Genomic DNA, 27,933 nt, shown 5'->3' with positions numbered 1-27,933 from the left:
ATAATATGGCAGAAGGTTTCAGTGATTGTGATCTCTCTAATGATATTCTCTTGTTGTTTCAAATCTTAGGTGCAAAAGGCGAAGTGGGTTTTCCAGGATCCCCAGGAAGTCCAGGGATCCCAGGCCTGAAAGGAGAACCAGGATATGCAGGTCCACCAGGCCCTAAAGGGAACCAAGGTCTTCCTGGGCTACCAGGAAGTGCAATTCAAGGCCCTAAAGGAGACAGAGGACCCCAAGGCCAACCTGGTCTTCCAGGTAATTCTTTATATTTAGTATTAAAGTATTGCTGTTCATTGAGGCTTGCCTAATTAATTAATTAATAATACAATCAATATTGCATATTTTTATTCATCCTCTTCCCCCAGGTCAGAGAAAAGCCTTTGTTCACAGGCAGTTTTGGCAGTATGTCCTAGAGCAGGCTGGTTTTATGTCCTCAAGCAGTTAGCTTTGTCCAGAAATCTTCCTAGTGTTGAGAAGGTTGCCTCCCATTTCCATGTTTCCCTATGGACTTCATTTACTGTTTTGAGGCATCTGGGGCTGTTTGTCCCTATGTGCTGAGGTTAATGTATTTAAAAACGACCCAGCTTGGCCTTTCCATGGCAGTGGCCTGTGCTAGAGGCTGAGGAGGGGAGTGGAGCAGGGTACAACGTATCTTTAGCATGTTTGTGCCTGAGGATGGACTATCTGCTTGTTCTGCATATGTGGAAAACTGCCTCTATTTTCAGTCAGCTACAGCAACTACAGGCTGAGAGAGGATTGGATGAGAAGTGTCCCTGCAACAGATTCTCCTACTTATTTTCTTGAAATGTTACAACAATTATTTTAGTTCTGACCATCTGTAGACCCTGTTTGTCCTCCATGAATTACTACTCTAAGTCAATTTTGCTGCAAAATACTCTTTTCTTCTGTTTTTCAGGTTTACAAGGTCCAATAGGGCCACCAGGACCTCCAGGTCTGAAAGGGGCCAAAGGAGAGCAAGGGAGCAGTGGCTGGCCAGGGACTCCTGGGGGTCCAGGAATGAAAGGTGATCCAGGTTTCCAAGGACTGCCAGTAAGTTACTTTCAGTACACTCCAAATTTGCTGAAAGCTGGTTCTTGTAATTAATGGATATATTAATCATACAGTTTCTTGTTCAAAACAATGATATTTTATGTTCAAAGTGCCTTTGCGCTCACTGCTGATGATGTAAAGTCAGTTTGAAAGCATTTCAGTGCTCTCCTTGGAAAGGCTGCCCCGGTGAGCTAATGAACTTATTAGAAATTTATAGATAGTGAGTGGTAACATACAACACCCAAAATTAAATTTACAGTGTTTTAACAGTACGGGATGGCTGAAGCACATCCATAAATCTGGTGAATGCATTAGTAGTTAATTTTAAAGGTTGCATATTGCATGATAAATTGCCTTCTGAAAATACCTGAACTGTTTGCTTTTGTTATGAGGGCTCTCAAATAAAGTGCAGTTTCAGTACTGTCAGTGATGAAATATTGCTGCTGATTTAGAGCTACAAACAGGCAATACTATTAATACATTTTTGTCATATATTATTCATTTTCCCTGGTCTAAAATAGTCACTTTTCAGTATACTAACGAGAGTGAAGTAGAATAGGACAGTCACCCAGAATAGTTTGTCTTCTTTATTCTTTCTCTCAGGGTGTATGATCCCTTTTTCCACACTGCAAAATATGCTCTATTTTTTAACTTTTCATTCCTTCTTTCCTACTACGCTGGGAATGGAGATCATTTAGCCCAGAGTAGAAGGAGGCTCGGAGGGGACCTTATCGGAGGGGACCTTATCACTCTTACAACTCCCTGAAAGGAAGTTGTAGCCAGATTGGGGTTGGTCTCTTCTCCCAAGTAACAAATGACAGGACAAGAAGAAATGGTCTCAGGTTATGCCAGGGGAGCTTTAGATTGGATATTAGGAAAAATTTCTTCACTGAAAGGGTGGTCAGGCATTAGAATAAGCTGCCCAGGGAAGTGGTGGAGTCACCGTCCCTGGAAGTGTTCAAAAAATGTGTGGATAGAACACTTGAGGTGTTTGGTTTAGGGGTGAACATGTTGGTGCTGGGTTAATGCTTGGATTTGATGATCTTAGAGGTATTTTCCAATCTTAATGATTCTATTAAAAAAAGGACAATAATAATAAAAATAATATTTATGGAAAAAAGGATGAGAAAATTCCTAGTGTACAAAAGGAAGAGAGACTCAGGAATAAGGTCCTGATATGAAATGCAGAACTTTAAAGATCCACTTTATTCTTGATAATGCAAAGATCTAGTGCATCTTTTTCTGCATCCAGGAGTCACTTCACAGAGACTTTAAGGATTTGCTTCTGTGTTCAGACCTTTCTATATTTGATACTATACTGTACCATACCAGCTTTGAAGGTAGTAAATTCCAACATAAGCCTCCAGTATATTTTCCCTAGTTTAATAATTTGCACTGCTTTTGCAGAGAGCTAAATTTCTATACCCCAGGAAATTGTAAAGCTTTTCACTGGTTGATATACTAGTCTGAGACTGTTTGCTGAGAAAGAATGGGAAATGCCTAAGGGTTTTGATCCCATGCCTTCAATCAGAAAAAATGTTTCGCTATCCTTGAGCCATAATTCATAGTAGCAGGTTGTTAACTCAGTGTGAAATGCTGCAGTGAGAGTGATATTAAATATTAAGCTTCTTCTGGTGATACATGCAATGATGAGTTTCCACTGTTCCCAGTGTGACAGGCTCCTGCCCTGATTATGGCTCAATTGCTCATACAGGTCTCCAGGTACGTGGTTACCTATATCAGAATGGAGATTTTGTTGCAACATGAGTGACGCAACCTGTCCAAAAATTGTATCCAAAGAAAGTAAATGCAGAGATCAGACTGTGAAATACAAACCTCATGGGTTTTTTCGTGTTCATTTTAGTGTTGTAATGAGAGAAAAAACATTTTCCTGAAATAGTTTTGTTCTGTTTGGAAAAGACCCAAAAAAGTTGTTTACCAAGCTGTATCTGATGAGAAAAAAATGTATACTGTCATGGCAAATGTATTTTGATGGAAAGTTTCCAATAAGCTCCTCTTATAAATATCTTTTATAATTATAACCTAAAATATATGCATATATTTAAAACCCCTCTCTTTTAATGTGATTGACTCATAAGTGCCTTCTGAATGAAAGTTAGCCCTCCTGTTTTGGGCTTCAGAAGTTCACGTATTATGATACAAAGAGACAGCCATTTCTTTAAGCAATCCTCTACACTGTGACTATGTGACTGAAAAACCAGGGAATCTTACTGCATTCATGCCTTCCTTAGCACTCTTGAGAGTAGCATTTCTTTTGTTTAACTTTGAAGTCTTTGGAAGTTTAACTGGCATCCATTCTGAACTAGTCATCTCTTCTCCCTTTATAATCAGTGAAAAGAATTAGACATTTGTTGTTCTTCTCACCTTAATATAAACATCTAACTTGCACTGAATGAAAAATCACTCCTATGTGCCTATTTTATTGCTCTGCAAATATGATAAGATGACTTCTACTGTTGGTATTATTTTTCACTGTGTGTTTAATTCACATCTCCAGCTTCTAGGTTACTTAGCAAAGGGATTTTATTTCTTTCCTCCACCTGTGTTCTGTGTTTTATAATATAGTGAACTATCACTATCATACCAAATCAGCCAGGGAGAAACTCTAAACTATACTTACAAGCTTTTTGCAGATGATCTGCAACAGACAAAAGAAGAAAATAAACTGGCAGCCATTTGAATGACTATTTACAGTGTCTTTTGAAAAATGGTCTTGGTTTTCCTTGAAGTGAGGCTACAGTGAACTTGTTACCATTAATTTCAGGGCTACAGTTTAGAATGGTGAAGGCAGAAGGAGTTCCCATTCTGTTTGAAGTGTTTTAAGTCCTTGAGTGTTTTAGCCCTATTGAAAAGTAAAAATCTTCAGAGAATTATAAATTGTTGAGCATATTTAATTTCATCCCATGTGTGAATGTAGAAGTTTTCAAGTCTGCTAGAATTACCCCATTTAATTATCTAACTAGCAACCTCCTGCTAGAACTGCACAAAAATTAGTATCTGCTGAGGTTTGTGCTTACAGATGTTTTTCATAATTATATGGTCTATGGTTGAGAACCTTTTTACTGGCTGCAGTGCTAGTGGTACCTCATTCTGGTCTGGTATCTTTGAGGCAAAAAATAGTTCAGAAAGAGCAAAGTGTCACTCCTGTTCCTGTTGGAGAAGCTTCACAGCTAATCAAGAGAGAGAATGACCATTTCTTAAATTTAATGGCTTTGTCATATTATATTTTTTCATAGGTTTCCAGTAATACACAGCCTATTTGGGAGTTACATCATAATACTTTAGGATAACTATATTGCACATTTTCTTTTATGCAGGGTAGTCCTGGTTTGCCAGGAGGTGTTGGTCCAAAGGGTGATCTCGGACCTCCAGGAGTTCCAGGTGTTCCAGGTAAGGAGAAGACTTAACATACTCCTGAAAAGTATGCAAAAATATCTCTTTCATATCCTTCCTCTCTCAAAAGAAATGCCCAAAGAATGTTGACTCTATGTTAATAATTAGTGAACAGGACACTGAAAGCTGTGTCAAAAAACATACAACAAAAGCTTTGAGATTTTTCTTAAGTTTTTTTGTCTCTTGCCTATTCTTGCATTGCAAATATTAAATGTGCACTTCCTTTAAAAGATGGATGTAAAATCGATTCTTAGATGCTACCAGTAAAGAATCTTCAAGATTTTCTTGAGAATTGAAGAGGCAAATGTTATAATTATATGTGAGGAAGTGAGCTCTGTATGTCTCTCTTGTTGAATATACAGGTGTATAAAAAATAGAGAAAAATAGAAATAGAAAAAACATAATGCTTTTAATCTAGAGAATTATATTAAAGTAAGAGAACTTTGAAGAGAAGTAAGAGAAAAAAACCAAGAAATTTATTTTCAGTCATCATTTCTTTTGTGACTTAGTGGTGGCATTTGTATCGTGTTTCTGCTAATAGTTAAATAGTACTTGAGCAAATAAAGTAATGTCTTTGTCATTGTCAGCATCATGGGGGTCAAACATGATTATTCCACACATATCCTTCCAAATCAAGAAATTACTGAATTTTCATGCAAATATTTCCTTTGACTTCAGGTCCAAAAGGGACTCCTGGCTTCCCAGGCCTTAAGGGTGAGCGAGGTGACCAAGGTCTTCCTGGATCTAAAGGTATAATGAAGACTTTTGCTTTTTCCCCCCAGATTTTTTTGGAAAATGGTTACTTTTGATTAATTTGTTGTTATTTGGGGCTATAACTCCATCACCCTTTTGTTCTGTGTAAAAACTCAGAATATGAAACCAGGTGTCATGTATCAGCATCTGAATGGTCAGATTAGAATCATAGAATGGTTTGGGTTAGAAGGGATCTTAAAAATCATCTAGTTTCAACCTGCCCACCATGGGCAGGGACATCTTTCACTAGACCAATTTACTCAGAGCCCCATTCAACCTGGCTTTGAATGCTTCCAGGGATAGAACTCTTGTAGCTTCTTTGGAAATCTCTGTCCCAGTGCTTCACCAACGTCACAGTAAAAAAATTGTCCTCCTTAAGTCCAATCCAAATTCACATTCTTCCTGTAAGCACTTATTTCTTTCGCACTGTTGCCCTTCCCCTGTCACTCCAGACCCTGGTAAAAAATCTCTCAGTCATTCTTATAAGCCCCTTTTATATATTGAAAGGCTGCAGTGAGGCCTTCCTCAGGCCTTCTCTTCTGCAGCCTGAACAAGCCCAACTCTCCCAGCCTATCTTCATAGATCTCTTCCACCCCTCTGATCATTTTCATGGCCCTGCTCTGGACCTACTCTAACAGGTACATGCCCTCCTTGTACAGGGGAGTATTTGTACCCCCAGAGCTGCATATAATACTCCAGGTGGGCTCTTAGAGCAGAGGAGGAGCATTTCTGGCCACACTTGCTTTCATGTAGCCCTGTATTGGCTTTCTGGGCTGCAAGCAGACATTGCCGACTCATCTTGTTTTTCATCTACTTGTGTTTCCCAAGTCCTTCTCTCCAGGGCTCTTTCAATCCATTCATCCCCCAGTCTGTACTGATACTGTGGATTGCTCTGGCCCATGTGTAGGACCTTGCACTTGGCCTTGCACTTGTTGAACTTCATGAGGTTCCCACTGGCCCGCTTGTCATGTGTGTTGTGTCAGGGTGCCTCCGGATGGCATCCCTTTCTTCCAGCATATTGACTGCACCACACAGCTTGGGGCTATTTGCAGACTTGTTGAGACAGCTCCATAAAGGCTAAGGTCTGGACAGCTATTTCAGTCCACGAGAAGTCTGCTTGGCTGGAGATATCAGCATAGATAGGCTTCAGTTTGGGAAGCTTTGCAGTTTCATTCACCTGTAAAGTCTAGGACATGTTGATATCTTGTGACTGTGACAGGCTCCAGTCTCTGACTGTATAAATGGCAATACAAGGTAACTTTTTTTTCGCTTTTTGAAAAAATTGTGGTGTACTAAATACATGCTGATTTTCTTGGTTGATTTCCACAGGTTTACAAGGTCCACCAGGCCCACCAGGTCCTTTTCAGCTTATTAAAGGGGATCCTGGCTTACCTGGACCTGTAGGACCAGTTGGTCTCAAGGGATTCCCAGGACTTCCAGGTCCCAAAGGACAGCAAGGTGAGAGTTTCTAATTTGCCGCTAGAAACACATTTTTTGTAACGTAAAATAGACCAAAGGTAGGCTAGATACTACAGGATCTTTGGTATAATATTATCCAATTTTTGTAAGCCACTTAAATTGTGTCAGTGATGAAGAAGCTCCTTTTTGAAGCTCATCCAAAACAGATGCCTTCCTGGTGATTTTTTTATAGGCTCTCACTCTGCAGGTATCACATCAGTATCTGAAATCAGCAGTAGGCAGAATGACTTGCAGCACTCTGCTTATCCTTTCCCCAAAATGTATTTGTCAGAGTGTCTTCTGTCATTAGTCTTGAATCCAGACTTAATTACTGTGCGTCTCTGGGAGAAGAAAGCATGAGGAAAAACACCTGATGCTGGAATGAAAAGTAATTCCTGAGGAAGCTTGTTCCATGGTCCTGGATTTCTTCTTTTAGTCCAGATACGGCATTTTTTATAAAGAGTAGGTGAACTGCAAAAATGAAACACATCAGCAAGTAAGAGAATGGAGCAAGTGGTAGGAAAAATGAAATGCTGGCACAAGGACATGTCATTCAGAATGATGGGACATGGAGAATGGGAGCTCAGGGGTGTTAAGATTCTAGGGGGAAGCTTTTTTCCTGAATGATTTATGTTGAGTTGATGGGAATTAGAGTGGAGGATAATGAGTATCTTCTTCCTAGTTAATATAGTAGATATGAAAGTTTTCTCTTGAAGGTGATGATACAACTCTGCAACTGCTGTCCTTTATGAAATAGCTATGAAACAGTCCCAGTGATTGAACACAGCATGGGTTTGCTTGTGCAGAATCCATTGCTCTATCACTAGTAGTCAATTCAGTACATCAAAACAATGTTTCTTTTTGGGTGATCAGGAAAAGGAAATCTGTGAGTGTCTGATGAGTCACAGAAATATTGCTATAGTGCTGATAGTATTAATTTCCTTCTCCTGAAGTCAGATTTGCTGAGTTTATGTAGAATTCATAGCATCCCTAAAAATTGATAAGGGGAAGACATGAAATGTGTCTGAATTGGGAAGAAGCTAAGAGGGATACCCATTTTTCTGCTGTTCATGACCCTACTTTTTTATGGTCTATTTTTGAGTCATATGATAAGCAGAGAGAGAAGCGATTCCTTTTCATATTCCAGTCAAATGCTAGTTTTTTTAGAAGCATGCTCTCTCCTTGCTTCTCCTTCTCTACTAGAGAATCACTTTGCCTGCAGTAACCCTCATATATTCTCTAGATGAATCTGCAGGAGTTTAGTTTGTGCTGAGGCATACCTATGCTGTACTGTATTAAAAGCCAAAAAGCCAGAATGATCATGAAATAATACCCAGTAATAATTATTGCTTGTTTCTCAACAGGGGTGACAGGACCTTCAGGTGTACCTGGACCACCTGGTAGTCCAGGGTTTGATGGTCAGCCTGGGCAGAAAGGGGAAGCTGGTCCTTTTGGTCCCCCAGGTAAGTCCCTACATTCTTCAGACTTAATTCCTTCATGGAAAAATAACATGTGATATTAAGTGTGAATGTATTAATTTCACTTCTTTAGTTATGTAGGGAGAGTACTGCTGTCTTCAGAAATAAAAGGAGCCTCTCTGTATTGTAGGGCCCAGAGGATTTCCTGGTCCCCCTGGCCCTGATGGCTTGCCTGGGGCTATGGGCCCACCAGGGGCACCATCTGTTGCTCATGGATTCCTTGTTACCAGACACAGTCAAACCATTGAAGAGCCATCGTGTCCGTTTGGAACAAGGCTGATTTACCACGGCTACTCCTTGCTTTATGTACAAGGCAATGAAAGAGCACATGGCCAAGATCTGGGTAAGTGGAGACCAAGTTAGAATTCAGTTAGAATTCATTACAAACCAAATGCTGCTCTCATTTGTAGAGCTGCATTGAGCAAATCTGTGTAATTGCTCTGGCTCAGACCCAGGCATCCAGAATAAGAAAGATGTTGCTACACCACAGTGAATACAACACCTAGTTACTGAGATGGCTCACGGGGTCTTGGACAGTCTGATGGAACTGGGTTTGCTCAGCCTTAACAGATATTTATGGAGAGGCCTTTATTTGCAGTCTACAGCTGTCTAGAGGAAGGGTAGAGAGTATAGAGTCCCTTCTCAGAGGGTCTCATTGACAGAAGCAGCAATGGATCACAAGTATGAGATACAATTTAATGAAACATAAATGAAAGCTCTTTTATCATGCTGATGGTCAACCATTGGAACAGAACCCCAGAGGGATGGTTGAATTTCTTGTCTTTGGAGATCCTCAAAACTCGACTAAATCTGGACCCAAGAAACCAGATCTACCTGTCAGGGCAGTAGGATAGATGACCTCTAGAGGTCTATTCCAACCTAACGTATTCCGTAATTCTACAGGCAAGACTGGACTACTCCTTTCCTTGTCCTGTTCATTCCTCATGAAGTTAAGAGGATTCACTTCCTCTGAGTAAACTGGGCCATCCAGAGCAACTGTTCTCTGCCTTTTTTAGCTGCTCCTGGAAATAATTGTTAGGCAGTTGGCAGTGGCTTAAAAAAACTGTTAAGAAATAACCTTTCACTTAACATTTCAGGCACAGCAGGAAGCTGTCTTCGGAAATTCAGTACCATGCCTTTCTTATTCTGCAATATCAACAACGTCTGTAATTTTGCATCAAGGAATGACTACTCCTACTGGCTGTCTACTCCTGAGCCCATGCCAATGAATATGGCTCCTATCACTGGTGATAATATCAGACCATTCATCAGCAGGTATGGTTTCAGTTCTGCTGTATTTATAAAGTGAAAAAGCCTGTGAAAGAGCTTAGGGTACTTTATTTTTCTGGACAAGGTTTTGAATTTGTATATTTTTATTTCCTGCCTTTAAATTTAAAGTTTGAATTCTTTTGATGAAATGTTTCAAAGTGTGCATGTTTTCAGTTTAGACTTTGATCAAAAATAAATCCATTTTGGGGGAAACCCAAAGAAATAGAATAGCCTATTTTGGGTATAATTGAAATTAAAAGATATACTTTGAAATGTTGTCTTGCAAAAGCTGTGATGTACTTTGAAGGAAAAAAAGTTGTGCATTTTTTCACAATTCTTGTCTGAAACACTTCTGTTTTTTGACTAGCCATAGCTAGAAGCTTTTTAGGGCTCAGTTTCCTTTTGTTTGAAAATGGTAGCATTTTTATCATACAGTAGACTGACAGGCTTCTTCCATTGTTTTAGACATTCTGCTTGAATACAGCCATTATTTTCTGAATTAAAGGAAACAATTGAAAAATCAATCATCTAATTTTTTTAATAATTCCAGATTCGCAGCTAGCATAAAGAATGGTGCTTATATCAGAGACATAACTGTTCTGCATCAATGTAATGTTGAACTTTTGTTCCATTTGAAATTTTAAGACCACTAGAAAACCTCTTCTGGCATAATATGTCCAGTGCTGAAGGCAGAGTTGTGAGCAAGAGTGTGGCAAACTGCCCCACCATTGGATATGAGTCTGACAAGGGAATCTTCAGCTTACAGCTTAAGTGATGATCATTATAAATAGGCATTACTGTCTTTCTGTCATTGCTTCTAATCTGTATCAGCTCTTGCTGATCCCTCTTCCAGCCATATTTAATGAATGGGAGTGGAGATTGCTGGTAGTGATTTCTCAGGTACATCCAAGAGAAAGGACAATCCAAATCAGCAGTTGGTTGTATTCTGGACATCTTGGATGTTCAAAAAGCTATATGGCTCTACTGCAAAACATTTGATGTTTATTTTGCATAGTGGAATACATCTTGTATCTGCAGTTGTACTCTGTATTCTTACTTTTGGTTTAGTACCAAAGAAGTTGGTATGTTTTGAAAATGAATGGGCAGATTGAGGACAAGATTCTCAAGAGAGACTTTTTTGGTCTTACATTTTTGGTTGTTTTTTGTACGTGAATGGAAGGGGCTTGACTCTCAGAAAAAATTCAAATAGCCAGCCTCTGAAATTCATATTCCTTTTTTGCCATCTCATATCATGTAAAATAGCCTTTAACAGTCATATTTGAAACTCTTGCTGAAGGAGGTACTAACCAACACTTTGCCTTATCTCATGCCTACGGATTAGCTTTTGCACTGTAAGAACGCGTAAGTGTGTACATGTATGTACATGTGTGTGTGTGCATGTATGCTTATGTGTCTTTCTCCTTTTAGTCATGGCAACGAGTGAAATAGTTGTAATATTCATTTTAGAAAACTAGCCAAGAATCTGGAAAACTCTTCTTTCAATTTATTTTATTAGTTGATGCTTTTTAACCAACAACTTTCTCTGTCCAAATGTAGAAAATGTGTAGAAGTGTCACTTGCTGCCTTGAATCACGGGACTTCTTTTCCTGTATGGCCTTCTACTGAAATACCAGAAATCTCTTGAAGCAAAGCAGAGCTCCAAGAATAGAGGCAGCTTTACATTCCTTCTTTTAACTTACTCTTTCATTGATGTGTTTCTTAAAATAACTCTCTTGCTTCTGCACTAAAGATGAAGGCAGTAGGTATGAAAGCAGTCTTCACAAGGCAGAAATAGAAGGCTTTCATTCTGAATACCTTTGCTTCTCTGCATTTTCCAGAATCCAACTTAATCCATTTTGCACTTGATTCTTTTCCCTGCTCTGATAACAGGAATCAGACTGTTTATTTTTGAATAATTTTCGTAATTGCTAACTGCAGCACCCAGTTGAAGAATTGTACAAGGAAAAATTGATTATATCTACCAAATTCCTTATTACCAGCCCCCATATTAAAATTCCAGCCCAGCTCCTGGGTTTTTTGTGATTCTGTGGAGGAATGATTGGTCATTGGATTATTCAGTAACTTAGCAGTTCTGAGACATGAAGAATTTATCTAAAGTAAAAGAACTGGTGCTGCATGCCTTTCTGGAAGTTTGTTGTGCAAATTACTTTGCTGGAAATCTCTTACTGGAGATATAGACCACAAATGTAAATAAAAAACACTTTCAAGGAAAATGCATGGGAAAGAGTCTGCATTAGATTAGATTAGCAGTGATTGCCTTTGTAAGACATTTTCCAGAGAGATGGCTTTTTCTCTGGAAGTCAGAGCTAAGTTTAGGATGATGAATTGGTGTTACTTGTTTCTGATCAGAGTAGACCACTTTTAAGTGATACTCGCTGAGATACAGTGTTTGGCTATTTGCCCCCCATGTTCATGACATTGAGCACTTTTAGAAACTTCAGTACAAACAGGACTAGAAAAAGCAAAATACATATAAATATTCAGATAAGAGGTCTCTTGTTCTTTTCTCATAGGAAAGCTAGTAGGAAGAAGACTTAATAGTTGAACTGTCTCTAAGTAAGGGAGAAATTAGAAGTTTATCAAATAAATTAGAAATTAACAAAAGAGAAAAAAGAACTGGTTGGCTGTTTTTCTAAATGAAACATTGTGATTTTCCTTTGGTTTTGAAAGTGACAACATTTTCTATTTCAAGATTCCATAAAGAAAGTAGTTTCTGAATAATGAACTATTAATCCTAAAGTGCATGTAGCTCATTCATGTCTTGGTCCTTCTAGATGCTCTGTGTGTGAAGCTCCTGCTATGGTAATAGCTGTTCACAGCCAAACAATTCAAATACCACCGTGTCCTGAAGGCTGGAGTTCACTTTGGATTGGTTACTCCTTTGTCATGGTAAGTGCGCTGGGACATACTCTGAGCTGAGGAAAACATCTGTTTCAGGGTTTTGATCTATGGAAATTTAGTATCTGCCTCTGTCCCTTCAGGTTTTAGGAGGGCATTAGTCCTCCACCCTTTGTAGTGACTTCAAGAAGAATCTGATCATTTTCCCAGCAAGGCCTGGGCATGGTCTGAGACACAGCTGGATCCGGAGCTGTTAGTACTTGGCAATGGGAGAGAGGCTACTGTGATGTGGGGTGGGAATGGCGTTAAGCTGTTCAGATAAAAGCCATACCAGACCTTGTTCCTCCTGGGCCAAGAGCTAGCCCTGGCATGTTGCTTACATAGAGATAGCTTGAGTCCTGCTGTCTCTCCTGAAGGACTTCTGTGCATACAGCTGTCCCTGAAGCTGATATTGCTCATGTGTCATGCTGCTGTTGAATGAGAGAACCCAATGCCATCTCTGGAGTCTTCAGCTCCACCTTCTTGTTCCTCCTTGAGCTGAGCAACACAACAGCAGATGGACAGAACAGAGGATAAGGAGAGAAGTGTGAAGAAATATTTGTGCGAGAGAGTTCATTGCAGTTGTAGCAGAGGAGATAGAGAGTCCCTGTCTGACCAGTGCTTTTGCCTTTCCTAGCACACCAGTGCTGGTGCTGAGGGCTCTGGCCAGGCCCTGGCATCCCCTGGCTCCTGCCTAGAGGAGTTCCGCAGCGCTCCCTTCATTGAATGCCATGGCCGGGGCACCTGCAATTACTATGCAAATGCTTACAGCTTCTGGCTTGCCACTATAGAAAGGAATGAGATGTTCAGGTAAGTTCCTGTTTTATTTATCACTCTTTGAGACTCAGTTGAGCCTTATCACTGAATAAAAGAAGTATTTTTTTAATGTAATACAGGTTCAAGTATTGGCTGTCCACCAGCACAGTTAATTTATGTAGTAAATTACTTTTGTAGCAGAAAGAAAAAAAAATAGTAGCTTTTGGGGGAATTAATGAATGTATCATCAGTTAGTGTTTGCAATGTGTCATTTGTATCATGTATTTTGCTTTTCAGAATAATCTAACAGTGTTCACAATTCCACTGTGTTTCTGATTGTAATCACCGAGTGGTAACTGGGATAGGCTGACATACTGATTGAAATTAAGTTAGAATATGACATTTCCTGTAAATGGGCATTAACATATAATAGAATTACTTGCAATTTGTACAGGTGTTAAACTAAGTGAGTTGAACAATTATTTACCTTTCCCTAATGTTAGAGGAAGTATGTTTGAGTAAAATGCAGCTAGTGGTAATAGGCTTTGTTCTGGTCTCCCACACATGAGTATTTTTCAACACAGGCTCATTTGCTCTATATGAATGTTACGAATATGTTGGCATATAGGTCAGTTCCCATGTCTGGATAGCTTAGCTGGTCAGCAGACATTCCTCTGGAGTGCAGGCAATCACCCTCTTCCACAACAGTCCTGACTGATGCTCCTGTTACCCTTCATCTCTTCATGCCTTCCATCCAAATCTGTGAATGCTGCCTTGCCAGTCTCAGAATGAAGCAGGTTGTTTAGCCAGTTTTCACTCTTTCTTTGTCGGATAGCTGTCAATGGAGTAGGTAGAAAAACTGAGCACTGAGACTGAGTGTCACTGGGGCTGTAATAATCTTAACAACCAGAAAAACTACTGCCACAACCACTCAACCACTGGGGTAAGCCCTGAATCCCTAGGAAAGAGGAAGGCTGGTCAGAAGAAAATTTAGAGTGAGCACTACAGTTGTTTCCATTCCTCGAGTCCTACCCTGAGACCTCTCAACCTCACACACTTTTCTGGCTGCAAACTGTGCCTCAGACTAATAAAATAATCCCAGATCAGGGGACCTGCCCTGCTATCAGAAATCACAAATACTTCTCAATTTCCTGTAAACTCATAATATTTTTTAATGAAAAACATTAAATGCAAGCACAACTTCATCTGAAAATGATTTATTTCTAGTTGCTAGGAGGTCTCTAACCTCCTTATGACAAGTTAGAGACTCGAGGCTTTGGTTTGTGTTTCTATATGACATCACATAATTTCCTTTGCCAGCTTTTCATTTGTCTTTAAAGTCATATGAGTTAACAGAAACTCATCAACAGTCAAATTTCAGCTTCTTTGCCAATTTTATTTTATTACCCAAATTCTAGATTGTTTTCAAACTGCTGCTTTAACATGTGGTGTTCGAGGTTAAGGAAATGTTATGCCTTGTGAAAGAACTGAACACTTCAGTAGGTGTGTGACATTTAAAACTAGTCTTACGATAGTTTGTGGCCAAACTTGGAAGTGATTACACACTGGAGAACTTAGGAACACCTTCTTGATTCAGCAGAGGCTGGAAGGGAGACTTGCATTCCAAGCTGGTGTTGTTAGTTATGAATCTGAAAGTTGTTAATGGGTCTTTTAATTTCTTTCTTTTCCATAGGAAACCGACTCCCTCAACCTTGAAAGCCGGGGATCTACGCTCAAATGTTAGCCGTTGTCAAGTCTGTATGAGAAAAACATAATGACTTTTGAATTTCAACTAATTTCACACAATATGGTGCTATTTGTTTAACAGCAATGAAGCCTAGACATATATCATATGTACCTCATTGTTGTCCAATATGAAAACAGTAAAGTGCCTTTTAGGAACTTGCATAACTAACACACACTGCTTTACTGGCCCTGTCCTTGCTAAAGAAGAAAAGAGACAACAAAGATAAGCTTCAAATGTCGACATGCCAAATGGCACTTTTGATCAAAGTATGTGTATTTTTTATATAAATGCAATGCACTGATAGAATAAAAAGTCAGCATTTATCCAGAAAAAAAATGCAAAGGTGCTAGGAGGTATGCAGTTCTGCCTTATACTGTTTGACCCCCCTTTCTCATTCTTGTAGTATATATTTAGATTCATTTTTCTTCCCCAGATAAGTTTGTTACCATTATCTAGGTGTCTTAAAATCCCAGACTCTTGGGTATGTACTTATTGTTCTTGTACAAAGAAATACTAATGTAAAAAAGAGGTTTGGGATTACAGACTGTGGTTGTTCAACATGTAACCATCTTTTCACAACATAGAGTGCCATCCTGCAAACCTTTGCTTCTGTTTGTAGCCTTTAGTCTGTCAGTATTAATGGGTCTACATCTGGAAGAAGTTGCCAAATTGGCTTCACAAATAGGCAAGTGTTTCTGCTATGTTGGTACTATGCAGCTTCTTTGTGCAGTAGAACAAACTTTCCTGTGGAATAAAGAATGATCCAGCAATGGTCAAGAAAAATATATATATAAATATTTTAGTAATTTATATAGATATCAACCATTAGGCAAAACAAGCTCTAAGTTTATAATTTCAAAAAGAAGCTTACAAGATTTTTCTTCTTTTCAGTGTCATGAATTAGGTGTTAAATGCCAAAATATGATGTGAAATGTTCAATTTTACATAGCCATTTCAATGCTGAAGTTGCAGAGACTGAACCCAGGTTAATAGTTATTTGTGTTTATAATAGTAAATTCTGCTTTGAGCTTATAGTCTTTATTCTGTATTTAATATTTTTCAGGGTTTTAAACACTACTCACACACTGAATTACTTGATTTTGAAAAGTATAAGGCCTTAATTTTGTTAATATCGTGCCAAAAAATTCTTCAAAGTGGCCTCAGAAATACTTCTAAAGAATTTCTATGCAATGATACCATTGTTTGAGCACATCTGTGTCCAGAAATGTTTTATGGACTATTACCATGCAAATACCAAAAGATTTTTGCAAATGCCAAGGCCTTTCTGTAATTTCTTACATGTGTATTTCTTAAAAATTCAAGTTTGTAATAAAACTATTTGTGTAAAAAAAAACAAACAGAAGAAAGGAAGATGTTTTTACTAATTTGTTATTAGCATTCATTCACAGCAATTAATTAATTTTAATAAGCCACCAATAAATGCAAAAGCTTGATGCAATCATAGATGATTTTTGTTTTGCACATCTTGCAGATGTACAAAGCATCTTCTAAAGGGGCAAATAGGGCACTGTATTGACACCTCTGTTGTTATCTTGTAAGAAATGAAACTGATAGATGAAACATGAGAAACTTATCACTGAAATGTATTTGATACAAACACATTACAAAAATCTGCTAACTTCATCTCAGCTCATGGGAATCAACAAATTATGCACATTTTTCACTTTTCCTTTGAATTTATTGTGCACAAACAGAACTGAATTATATAGGATAAAAATTAAAATATTTCATAAACTTTGCTTTTAAGTGAGCAAGGTGAATCTTGGCTCTGGTTGAAGAGGAAATGGGCCATGCTATCATTTTCCTTGGCAAAAGCACATAATTTGCTAAAGTTTCGTGTTGTTTTCCAAAATTTGTGAAGACTGCTGCTGCTGCTGTTTTGAACTTGTCTTTCAATTAAAATCCTTCAGGACATTCTCTGACCAAATGGCTGAAGGCTCCTGCATAGGAATTGGCCATTCCATTTAGCAATGATTCTTAACTCTCATGGAAGTTCTGACACTTGATAATCTTATTTATAAAAGACCACTCCTCACAAAAGTTCCTTTCTAGTCTGTAAAATAAAACAGTCTGATTATGCCTGAGCAGCCTCATGCAGGGTTTTCCCAAGGACGCTTGACATCCAGAAGAGGAGAAGACTATAAGGTGATTCCTTGTGCCATCTAGGAAAAATTATTCAAAAATTGAGTCTTCACTGACTCAGAGTGTCCAAACTGCTGCTCACAACTCTACATTTTATCTCCTGGTCAGGTAGGGATTTAATTTGCTATGGTCAAATTGTCTTAGAACTGCCAGACAGTTGGGTTTTTAAAGTTCTTCATGTATGTTTAAATCAACTTGGTGTGTATGAACCTTTCTCTTCTCAATTGGGAGCATTTGGAAACAAGGTCCTTCGAAAATTTTTGAAAACTGCTTGAACTGTAGTTTGATGTCTTTCTTATCTAATAGCAATTATTTATTCTATAACCTCCAGCTCATATAATGACCTAAAACATTCTCATGCTAAAGATGCTATTTCTTAAATCAGTCACTAAACTTTTTGGTGCTTATTGAATATCAGTCAGATCTCCTGAAAATGTGTGAATGCTAGATTTTGATGCCCTGGGTGAAGAAGAGCCCGTGTGAAACACTGCCTTGCTTTCAAAAACCTCTTTAGTACCCCATATTCAGGCATTTATGGCCAGTGTTGTGGCTACAATAAAGTTCATCATGTGAACAGGCAACTGCTGAGTCATCACTTACTGAAATTGTGTTGCAGAAGCTTCAGGAGAAAATTTTAGAGTGCAGTACTTGAAGAGTCGCTGTCATGTTCCAAATAAATACATTTCTAAAACAGCAGGTGGTGCCCTTGCTCTCTTTGCGGTAATGCTGGGATGGACAGCTTTACACTAATGCCAAATACCTTGGTCTCTCATCTGCTAACATGACCCTATTGAATACATGACTATTTTCTCATGTCTCCATCTCTACTTTGACATGTTCTAGTCACCAGCAATTTTTCTTTTGAAATAGGAATGGATCAGTTTTCAATTAAAGAAATTTCTATACATACTGCAAAATAAAAATATAATTAAGTGATCCGATAGATATTTTGAAGCAAATGATGTCTTAGCCTGTGTGTCTTTTCTGAGAAATGTACATTCAGTCTATAATTATATCTCTTACTTGTTTCATAGTGATAACTTCCTTGATGAAATACTCTTTTTTCTATGTAACAGGACTCCTGAGAAAAATATCCCCATACTAGGCTCCCAGAAAGGTGACTGTATTCTTCATGACTGAAATTGTATATCTGCATGACTTTTTGAGAATTCCTTTCCTATTTTCCATTTTTTATAAATCTGTTATAATCTGCGCTAACTGCATGAGGAGAAGCATAAATACAGAGCCAGGCTTGTGGATCTCAGAGCACCAGCTAAATAGAAAATACAGTATCTGGCATAAAGAAAGACCACTAAATAGTTGAGTACCTGCCTGTATCTCCATCCCTTACTCTGTAAAGGTGCTTGGCCACGCCTGCACTGGGACTTCTGGGAGGGGACCAACAGCATTTTTTCAGAGGTTGCAGTGGAGCTTGTCTCTCTCTGCTGGTCACATTGTGGCAGCGATGTGCTGCCCACTGCGTTTCCACCTGTTCTTATAGAAATTATCTTTCTTACGATCTTCACATTCTGAATTAGATAACAGTGAGAACATGAGAGACCAGGGTGGATCTTTAAATGCATATTTCAAGCTCAGACAACTGCTGAGACCAGTGATGGATGGTATGGGATATAATTAATCATTATTAAGAAAAGAAGTGGCTACATGGAAGTGTTCCGCCTATCTGTTTCAGAGGAAAGATGGTAGAGAGAAGGTTCCACACAACCGTTAGTAAAAGTATAGTATGAAATGGATAAAAATTGTGAATTTGTAATATTGCTGAAGTCTCTACAGAATAATTATAAACAAAAAATAATGCACAAACTTTCTTTTAGCACTAACAGCTAAACAAGAAGCACATGTTCTTTGTGAAAGATGTACTAACAAAACAACCTCAAAAAAATTTTCATGGAAGTATAATCTTTAAACCATTCTCTTTCTTCAGAGTGTCAGAGGAAACTCCTTAAAAATGCAGAGGGGAGTGTGTGGGTTTTGGCTATTTCTCTCTGGCAAACAATAAGCTTGTTGTGTTGCTTGAGGTGTTAATATCTGTGGGAGGATAAACCACTACTACTTCTCATGAACACAGGAATGCTTCTGTTGTAAGATACTTTACCCAGTCAGGCTTACTGACACCACCTTCTATCTTCAGCTCCCACTGTAAGAGGATGATACTCAGAGCTGAATATTCTTTTTTACTTTTCAGTGTTGGCTTTTAAAGGCACATTCCAGCTTTTCATTGTTTTCAAACCAGAGAACAGAGTATAAACATTGAAAAGATTTAAAAATGTCTGAATCTTTAACATATGTTAGAGAATTGCCTTTTTTTCCCCCCTCTGGCTGTATGCAGTCAGCTGTATTTGTTATAATTGGTGTGCAGAGGATGGAAGACTTGACAGAGTGAAAGTTATAGATGGAACATGATCATTTGATGCTCTGTCAACTCCTGTCTTGCCTAAGAAAACATGTTAGATTTCATGCAGAATTGTGGCAGGATTAATTTGTCATCTCAACCCCATGAAGAACGATTTACGCTGTAGTAAATAAACATGTAAAATGGCTTGGGTAGGGGAGAAAGTCCTTGTAAAACAGTCTAAAGGATCAAACCTTTTTGTTATGCTTACTGCACAGCTTTTAGACCAGTGTAACTCATGGTGTGTTTTTGCCAGAATGTTCCTCTCAGTCTTACACAGAGTGCTCATTTCTCACCATTGTTTCCTGGAAGAGGTTCAAAGTGAAGAGAACATGCCCGGTGTTACCTTCTGCCAAAGCTTTTGTTATCTTTGTGGGCATAGAAGCTGGCAGTGGAAGATGTTCTCATCTTCCTATTTCCTCTAAATAATTACAGCGGTATTTTTTCCAACCTAATTTTGGACACGAACTTGTTTGAGAGATGTGATCAAAGTGTCAGCAAAATCACAGGGACTTGAAATGCAGTCACATGAATCCCATGTCAAGAATTCCTTCTGTGTACCACTTTCAGTAATGTATCTGGGAATCCCCACAGAAACACTGATTCCCAGGGCAGTCTCAGTACACATTGTTTTATAGTTATATTGGGATCCACCTCCTCCTTCCCTGGCCTGGATGTGTTGCAGTGTCTTTGGGACCTCAGGCTGGTAAGAAGGTGAGTACCAGGCAGAAGTGAATGAAGATTGCTGGTAGCTCTCAACATCTGCAAACAAAATTGCCATTTGCTCTTGCTTCCACATTGACAGACTACAACTTTTTCACAGATTATTTTTTGCTACCTTTGATCAGTTACGAACGGTCAACTGTCTCTGTTCAAAGCTAATACTATCCAGGCCTTTTGGCATTGTTCCTGAACTGAGGAAAGGACCTAGCCCAGGGTAATGAAAGATACACCCTGTCTAATTCTCAGCCTTTCTTTTCCCAATTAAAAAAAAACATAGAAAAGAAAAGAAGTTCTGGTGTCCAAAAAAACCACAAAGAAACCCCCACTGCATTTCTCCTTCCCCTCTCTTCAAAGGCAAATCTTACTTCAGGGAAAGATGTTGACCTCTTTAAAATAGGAAGGAAAAAATTGGAAATGGAAATTTGAAAAATTATTCCCTGGATTATATATTCACTTTATAACAACAGCTACTTACAGTAAGAAAGACAATATCTGAAATACTATAATCACCTACAGTTATGTGAGAATTTGAGGGATTCCCTGTAGAGGTCAGGATTTCTTAGCAGGAAAGCTACTGAAGCTGTGAAGGCTGAATTGAAAAAAAGTGTCTTCTGAACATAACCATATAATTGTGAAATAAAAAATTGTATTCAGATTGCAAAGATTACTGGGATTACACATTTCCTAGAGGAAGTCACTGTGACTGGGAGTCACAGGTACAAACAACTTGGACAAGTTGGGAATCTGCTCAGATGAGGTGTCTTGGTGCTCCTGCAAAGTGGAACTTAAGAGAACTGACGAAAAAAATTGAGTAGGTCCTCCTTGTCACAGGGCAAGGTTGTCTTGAGAGGACATTTGTGATGAGGATCTGAAAAAAGCAGCCAAGTGTGGGAACCACCACTACGAACATTATGGCTCTTCTGTGTAGCCTTGGTACCAAAACATTTTTTGGGTATTTTCTGTACTCTCCTATTGTAATCAGAGAAATCTTGCCAACACAGGTATATTAATTTTCAAGAAGTAGTTGCCAATACAGATACATCTATTTTCAAGAAGTAGTTTTCTTCCTAGAAACACACAGTAGAGAGGAAATTTTAAAAGTTTTTCTTTTCTATCAAACAAATTGCAGAGAATCACAGAAAGAGAGAGAGGGAAAAAATTGTAGTTGTTTGTTTGCTCTTGCAAGGCACTGAACATGACCTCTCAGGAATGTGTAGGAGAGGAAATGAAAAGCAGACGTGGGAAGCTGAAAAAGCAGTGCTTCTCCTCTATCATTAAGTATATAATAAGGTAGATTACATCAGTTGTTGTCCTAGTCTCCCTGGTGAACAGGTGTCATAGATACAGCACTGTCTAATCAAATATTAACTCATCATGTGGCAGCAGTGGAGAGGGAATGTGTAAGATCATCTACCTCCTTTCACATGTGGCCAAGTCTTCAGCATCAAGGTTCAGCAAAGGACATTCTTATCATTCCTATGGCTTCTTATGAATCTAATTTTAAATAGTTGCATAGACTCATGACAACTGATTTCTTTCCTGCTTCCTGAACAAAGATATGTTAGATACAAACATGAATGTGGCAAACTCAGACAAAAGTTATGTTTATGTACATTGTTATGCAATGAACCCACAGGAGCTTAGTACTTACTCTCTTCAACCTTTACTTAGAATAAACCGATATACAGGGTTTTTGTATTTCTAAGTTGTTTACAATTACAAATAAATGCCATTGCTCCTGTGAAAGGGAGATGTCTTGCTGTTATTTAGACAGGAAGGCAGTTCTAAACTCCTAAACAGGGGTGTCCCTGCTGGGTCATGGTCTCCCTAAGTGTCTGGCACTCCTGAATGGTTATGAAAACTTGTTTAGTTTTTGATTATTCCATTGCACTTGCTAGACTTTTTAATGTATACAACTTTACATAGATGCTAAAATGTTGCAGTGCTTTTAAAGTGACAGCGGAATCAGATATGTGGATATTGTACATAAGCTATCAATTAACCTGAGGAAAGGTGTCTGATGAGAGTCACTTTCTATCTTAGTCACTTTCCTGAAAGAGGAAAAAATCAGTAACATGGTATTCAAAGCAGTGCCTCCAAAGCAAAGTAACGGTAAGTGAAAGGAGGCAAGGTATTTTTTCAGAAAGTACATCTTATCACTTACTTTCTTTTCTTTGGGACCCAGGAAGAGTCATTGTAAAAGGAGAAACAATCACTAGGAGAGGGTATTCTGCATAACCAGGTATCCTGACATACAGACTTCTACAAGTGTCCTCTTTGATCCATCCTAGATGTCCTTTTTCCAAAATGAGAAGCCTAAAACTCCTTCACAGAGTTTCAAGAAGGGGATTAGAAACTCCTGCTATTTAATAGAGAAAGGACTTAGTAAACTGGATGTAAATTAACTTTAAAAAATCAGCCAGGGGAGTCTATTGTAACCATCAAAAAAAGGGGAGATTTGGAGCTATTTTTTCAATAAGAATGTAGGTACAAAAAATGTTAAGCATTAAGGCCTGACAAATTTGCATAGCTATTTGCTGGGATTGACTGGGCTAGCAGGACTGGAAGGCTAAAATTGTTCTTAGTACTCAGATGGGTGTGTGGAGTGAGAAGCTTAATGGTGCTTCATTTCCATCTGGGCCCAAACCAGCACACCATCCCAAGATGTGTTATCACTTACCAAAAAGAAATGCACAGCTCTTGTCCATATCTGTAGTTCCTTATTACCAGATACTACCCTTTTGTGTTCAGGGGAGATTCTTACTATAGATTATATCTCTAAATATATATATTAAAATAATAAATATAATGCATAACACATTAAATCAACAGTTATTTTATATATATTTTACCTCTAAGGCCTATTAACCCATCATCTGTACTACTCATCACAAACTTTTTTGAAATTCATCTGACACAAGGGTGAACCCAATCTGTGGTAAGTAAGAGGTCTTGCTCAGTTATTTTAAATTATTCATTGAAGGTGGAGGATGTGCCAAGAGCTGGAGAGCTCTAGGTGCAAATGTGAGCTCTGGCTCAGCTCCACCTTGAACGGAGGTACAGGTGCAGACTGTTCCCTCTCCAACCTGTTTGCTCTTGGGAAGAAGCCCAGCACAAAAAAAAAAGGCAGACAATCTGGTCATGAGCTCCAGCCTGTTTGTGGTGTGGGCAGTCAGTGTGTTAGGGCTGATGATATATTGTGGGGTAAACTTCTCTGTGGCTGGGATATGACCAAGGTCCTTGACTAAAGAACACCATACCTGCACTACCCTGCAAATACAGCTGGTGCTACCCTACTCTGCTTCTGCTCAAGTCAGTGTTAGTTCATGGGAGAAAGGATGGTGAGGCTTAAACATATTGTGATGTATTTTAAAAGAGGCATTCAAAGCACGCTCTGCTGGGCCACCTGTTGATGATAAAGCCTTGTCAATTTATTTGAGATTAATTGAAGATGTCTCTGTGGATTCTGTATTGTATCACCTTCAATATCTTTCAGACACCTCAATGTGACAGAGGCAGTGAGAGAAGGCAATCTTCTTGAACTCTCACTTCTGGAAAGGAGACCAGCAAAGGCTTGTCATCAGTTTCTATTGACACAAAATATTTTAGCAAGCACTTGCCATTTTAAATATTGTGGGAAAAACAAAGTAGTCATCTGCCTCCTCTAGGAACTTTCATAGTTCATGAGACTAATAGTTCCTGTCAGGTAGCTGGAGAGCTTTTTCATTAAGCATAGCTCACAGCCCTTTTGCATTTGGTATTGAAAGCACAGGCTCCAGCCTTATGCTACCCAGAACATGCTGCATATTTTAATAACTTCCTAGAATCACTCATCTTTTGAAAGAGGCACAGCACTGTGCTGCAAAACACAGAAAGAACAGCAACGAGTATACAGGATTCATAATCTCTGTACAATTTGGGCAGAAGTGTAATACTCTCATTGAAAGGCACTAGATCAGGCTCTGGTATGATCTTAGTGAACTTGTTGTCCTTACTTTTATGTCATCCTCAGCATGTGCTGTGACTTGATCTAGATTTAAATTTTTTAAATAGCCATGTTATTGGTGGGTCATAGAGGGTTTGTTACAGAAGAAAAGGAACACAGAATAGAAATAATCTCTTGTTTTTGTAAGAACTAAAGGCTCATTACCAACAGAGAGATTCTACTCCAATAAACTTGTACTGATGGGACAGGTTTAAGCACTTAATCCTTTTTCTGCTCCTGTTATAACAATTCCTAGAATATGGCAATGCTAACAGGATGTTTTTCATAGAGATTAAAAAAGATTATTCATTTTAGTGACTCATCTCTAGCCAGTCCATTGTTGAAAGCTCTGGTTGATTGTACAAACAGTGTGTTTTCCTAGTGAAATGAAAGCAAACTGAAGAGACCTGGTCTTTTTCAGCCACCATTTATTCTGACCTTTGTTTGCTGTCTGTTATCAGTATAACAGTTAAAATCCCAGCAAAGTCTAGTTCTCTTCAGCGTGTCCCATGTGTTATCCCAAACATCTGTCTCTCCCTGTGCCCTAGCTCTCCAGGCTATTCAGAGACAAACACCACCACAACATGGTCCACTCTTGTTTCAGAGTGGTGTAACCTCTGTGTGTCAGTATTAGGGACACATGCTCATCTGGTCCTGCTTAGAAATTCTGGGAACAATAGGTCTCAGAAAATTTTCTGCAACAAAAGAAATTCTCTTTTGACAAGGTAAAAGGTACAGCTGGGTGGAAGCACAAGAGCAAGTAAAATGCTTCACAAAAAAGACACAAAAATATCTTGCATTTTACAGAAAGGCAGGAATTGTGCTGCTGAGTAAGGCTCCATCTTCCTCTGCTATATATACAAAAAGTCTGTCCCTTTTATAAGGGCAAACTATAAACTCCTGGTAGAATTAATTTTGTGTCCTTTTAGTCTGCTTGGAAAGGATTTAAATAGTGAGAACAAACAACAAAAGCCTTTACTTTAAAAAATACAGCCTAGCTTGGAATATGCCTTTTAACAGTAACTTTCCTGGTGCAATTGAAGAGCTTCTTACTTTATCTCCAGGGGGCTATCTGCATAAAGCCTCTCACTAAATTTTTTTTTTTTTCATATGTGGGGAAGTGATTTGCTTTCTAAGAACTACTTTTAATCTTTCCATTTTTTACATCTTCTTCTGGCTTGTTACTTACTACTTTATGGTCAAGAATTGCCAGAAGTCTTTTGAAGTATAACAAATGCATTTATTCAAGATAGCTTTTTGGGCTATGTTCTCTACATAACTACTTTTACCCAGTTAAAAAAAGTAATTTTCTTACATTGTAGACAAACTGGACTTCAATTAAACATCATGAAGCAAAAGTTGCCTGGAAGAATTATTTTCCTGTGAAATAGGAAATATGTGTTCTCCTGACATCATTGACGTGACACATACTGCCATCTGGGGTAGCTTGCTTCCTTACCTACTGCTCTTGTCCTTTCCCAGTGGCCACATCAAAATGCAAATATGTCATCAAAGGTCAGCCTTTCAACCTTACCTAATGCCATTTGCTCTAGGCTTTTGCAATTAGATTGATCACCCCCATTTCTTGCGGGCAGAGGAGTTGAAGCCAAGATGCCCAGGAACCTTGGGCTGTGAGTAGAGCTGGAGCCCAGATTCTTCACACAGTGCCTGCTCTGAGCCCATGTCCACAGGCACTGCTGTCTTTGTGTCCACAGATCCTGCCAGTACTTTACAGTGGTATAAAACCATTACTTCTGAACTCTTCACAGAATCACAGAATGATTGGGATTGGAAGGGACCTCTGGAGGTCACCCAGTCCAATGCTCCTGCTAAAGCAGACTCACTGAGAGCAGGTTGTCCAGGATTGTGTCCAAGTGGGTTTTGAATGTCTCCAGAGAAGAAGAATCCACAACCTCTCTGAGCAGCCTGTTAAAGCATCTTAAGAGACCATATGATAATACTACATTTATAGAATATTTTTTGTGCTGCAGTATTTACCCCAAATCAATCATACCTTATATTAAATTCACTTTTTCTGCTCCACTTTCTTTCTCTGTACCTCGGTAATTGAATGCTAGTGAAGTGCCTAATCTGACATGTTATTAGATATGTGTCTGTGTGTAGGTCACTAAGAGTACATTAGGAATGCAGTGACATTCGTCATTCAAACTATTACATCGACCAAGCCCCTGCAAGTGTTAATGATTTTACAACTGACTGCGCTCTGTTATGTCTCAGGTTGGCATATTGCCAAAGAGGGATTTTTAAAAATTTTCTTTAATAAATAAAAATTCCCTTTACTTTCCACATTGGTATCCTCTTATGTGGTATTGTAGTGCTTAGATACTTTCAGAGGAATGTGAAGACACATTGAGTAAGAAACAAAAAAAGAGGTTAAATTGCAATCTGCTCCCTGTCCTATGTTTTCTTTCTTTGTGGCAGATGTTCCTATTACACTGTTCAGTCTTCCAGGGACTGGAAAGAAGGTATTTCATTGCCCTCAGGAACTCAAGGGGGTTTGTATTATAATGAAGTAGCAAGAAGTTGTTTCAATTGGTGCAGTTGCCAGGAAGCTCACAATATATCTTATATCTTTATCATTAATCTGGTTTCTTCTTACCATAGGCTGAAGCAAGTATGGTAAACTGTATTAAAAATCAATATCATTTAGTAAAGTATGATGGAGAGAACAAGCAGGATTTTTCTAGAATTTAGAAATAAATTGTCCGTTGACTACTGCTGATGGCTTAATCTCCTCTTCATTCTGTGAACATTAGGATATGAGGCCAGCTGGGGTTTACGAGATACTTCCAAAGCAGGGTTATTCCAGCTAGAAATGCAATCTGCTGTGAAGTCAAATCCCCACAGTGGAGGGAGGCTGCTGAGTCTTTGCACTCTGCCAGAGCACAGGCGCTGCCCTGATCGAGTGCAGCCCAGCTGGAGCCACAGCTATGACAGGACACTGGGCAGAGACGTGGCAGCCTGGAAACTCTGTCCCTGGTCATTATGTTCATTGCTGCTATAAAAAGACTTCAGTCAATTACAAATTTTGTCAGAACATTCTAATAAGGATGGAAGGAGAAGGTCATTTTGAAAATAGCTCGTATTTATTTGTCTGTCAATGCTCATAAGAAATTATACACATACACCAGATGCTAGACTGGCTGTGCCCTTTGTTCATAACTCCGGCAATTAAAACAAAACCAAGAATGTCCAAGTGGTATAGTTTTAATAATCCCAAAGATTAGCAACTAATCCCAAACCATAATGAATTTTCCATCAGCATGACTTGTAGGTCACTGTCACTATAAATCTAGTCTAATAAAGCTTGTTACCCAGAGGAATGCTCATGGCGTGCAGAAGAAGAGAACAGAAGCCAGGGTCAGTGATGGAAAAAGTACAAATAATAAAACATTGCCTGGAAGGTACTGTATTAACAATCAGTAGACAACAAAGCACTCAACTCAACTAATACTCAAATACTTCACAAGGAAAATACCTTTAAGGAGGTAAACACCCATCATCTTTTCCATTTACATCACTTTCTGTTCCATTTAATCTTAATAATAGTCTTTGTGTCACTAGTAGAGTCCTTGGTTTTATCATGAGTGTTCTTTGAATGATTGCTGGGCATGTTGGGTGAAGACACTGGGATTTGTGCGCAAGTAACTTAATTCTGGACAAAATGCTTCCAAGTCAGTAATGCTCTCCAAAGACAAAGATCTGTGAGGAGAGACATATCCTTGGCAAAATGGGAAAAAACTACTCTGGTCGCAGCATCCCTTTGCTGAGCATGTCATAGGAATACTACCAGTGTACCATGGAG

General features: G+C 38.7%; 1 protein-coding gene across 1 annotated transcript in view; it reads left to right on the top strand.

Moving 5' to 3' along the window:
- The window catches only part of COL4A1 (collagen type IV alpha 1 chain), a 117,482-nt gene extending 102,133 nt beyond the window's left edge, over positions 1-15,349 (top strand). The window contains exons 42-52 of the mRNA XM_030962989.1: positions 70-255; positions 917-1,050; positions 4,389-4,461; positions 5,143-5,214; positions 6,547-6,675; positions 8,040-8,138; positions 8,284-8,496; positions 9,251-9,428; positions 12,218-12,332; positions 12,958-13,130; positions 14,770-15,349. Of these exons, the coding sequence (XP_030818849.1) occupies positions 70-255; positions 917-1,050; positions 4,389-4,461; positions 5,143-5,214; positions 6,547-6,675; positions 8,040-8,138; positions 8,284-8,496; positions 9,251-9,428; positions 12,218-12,332; positions 12,958-13,130; positions 14,770-14,851 (1,454 nt within the window). The 3' untranslated portion in view covers positions 14,852-15,349. The remainder of the gene's footprint in view (positions 1-69; positions 256-916; positions 1,051-4,388; positions 4,462-5,142; positions 5,215-6,546; positions 6,676-8,039; positions 8,139-8,283; positions 8,497-9,250; positions 9,429-12,217; positions 12,333-12,957; positions 13,131-14,769) is intronic.
- The last annotated feature ends 12,584 nt before the right edge of the window (positions 15,350-27,933 follow it).

This window comes from Camarhynchus parvulus, chromosome 1 (genome assembly GCF_901933205.1).
Source record: "Camarhynchus parvulus chromosome 1, STF_HiC, whole genome shotgun sequence".
Classification (NCBI taxonomy): Eukaryota; Metazoa; Chordata; class Aves; order Passeriformes; family Thraupidae; genus Camarhynchus; species Camarhynchus parvulus.
Note: the sequence above shows the minus strand (reverse complement) of the source record. Positions and strands in the feature narration are given on the sequence as shown.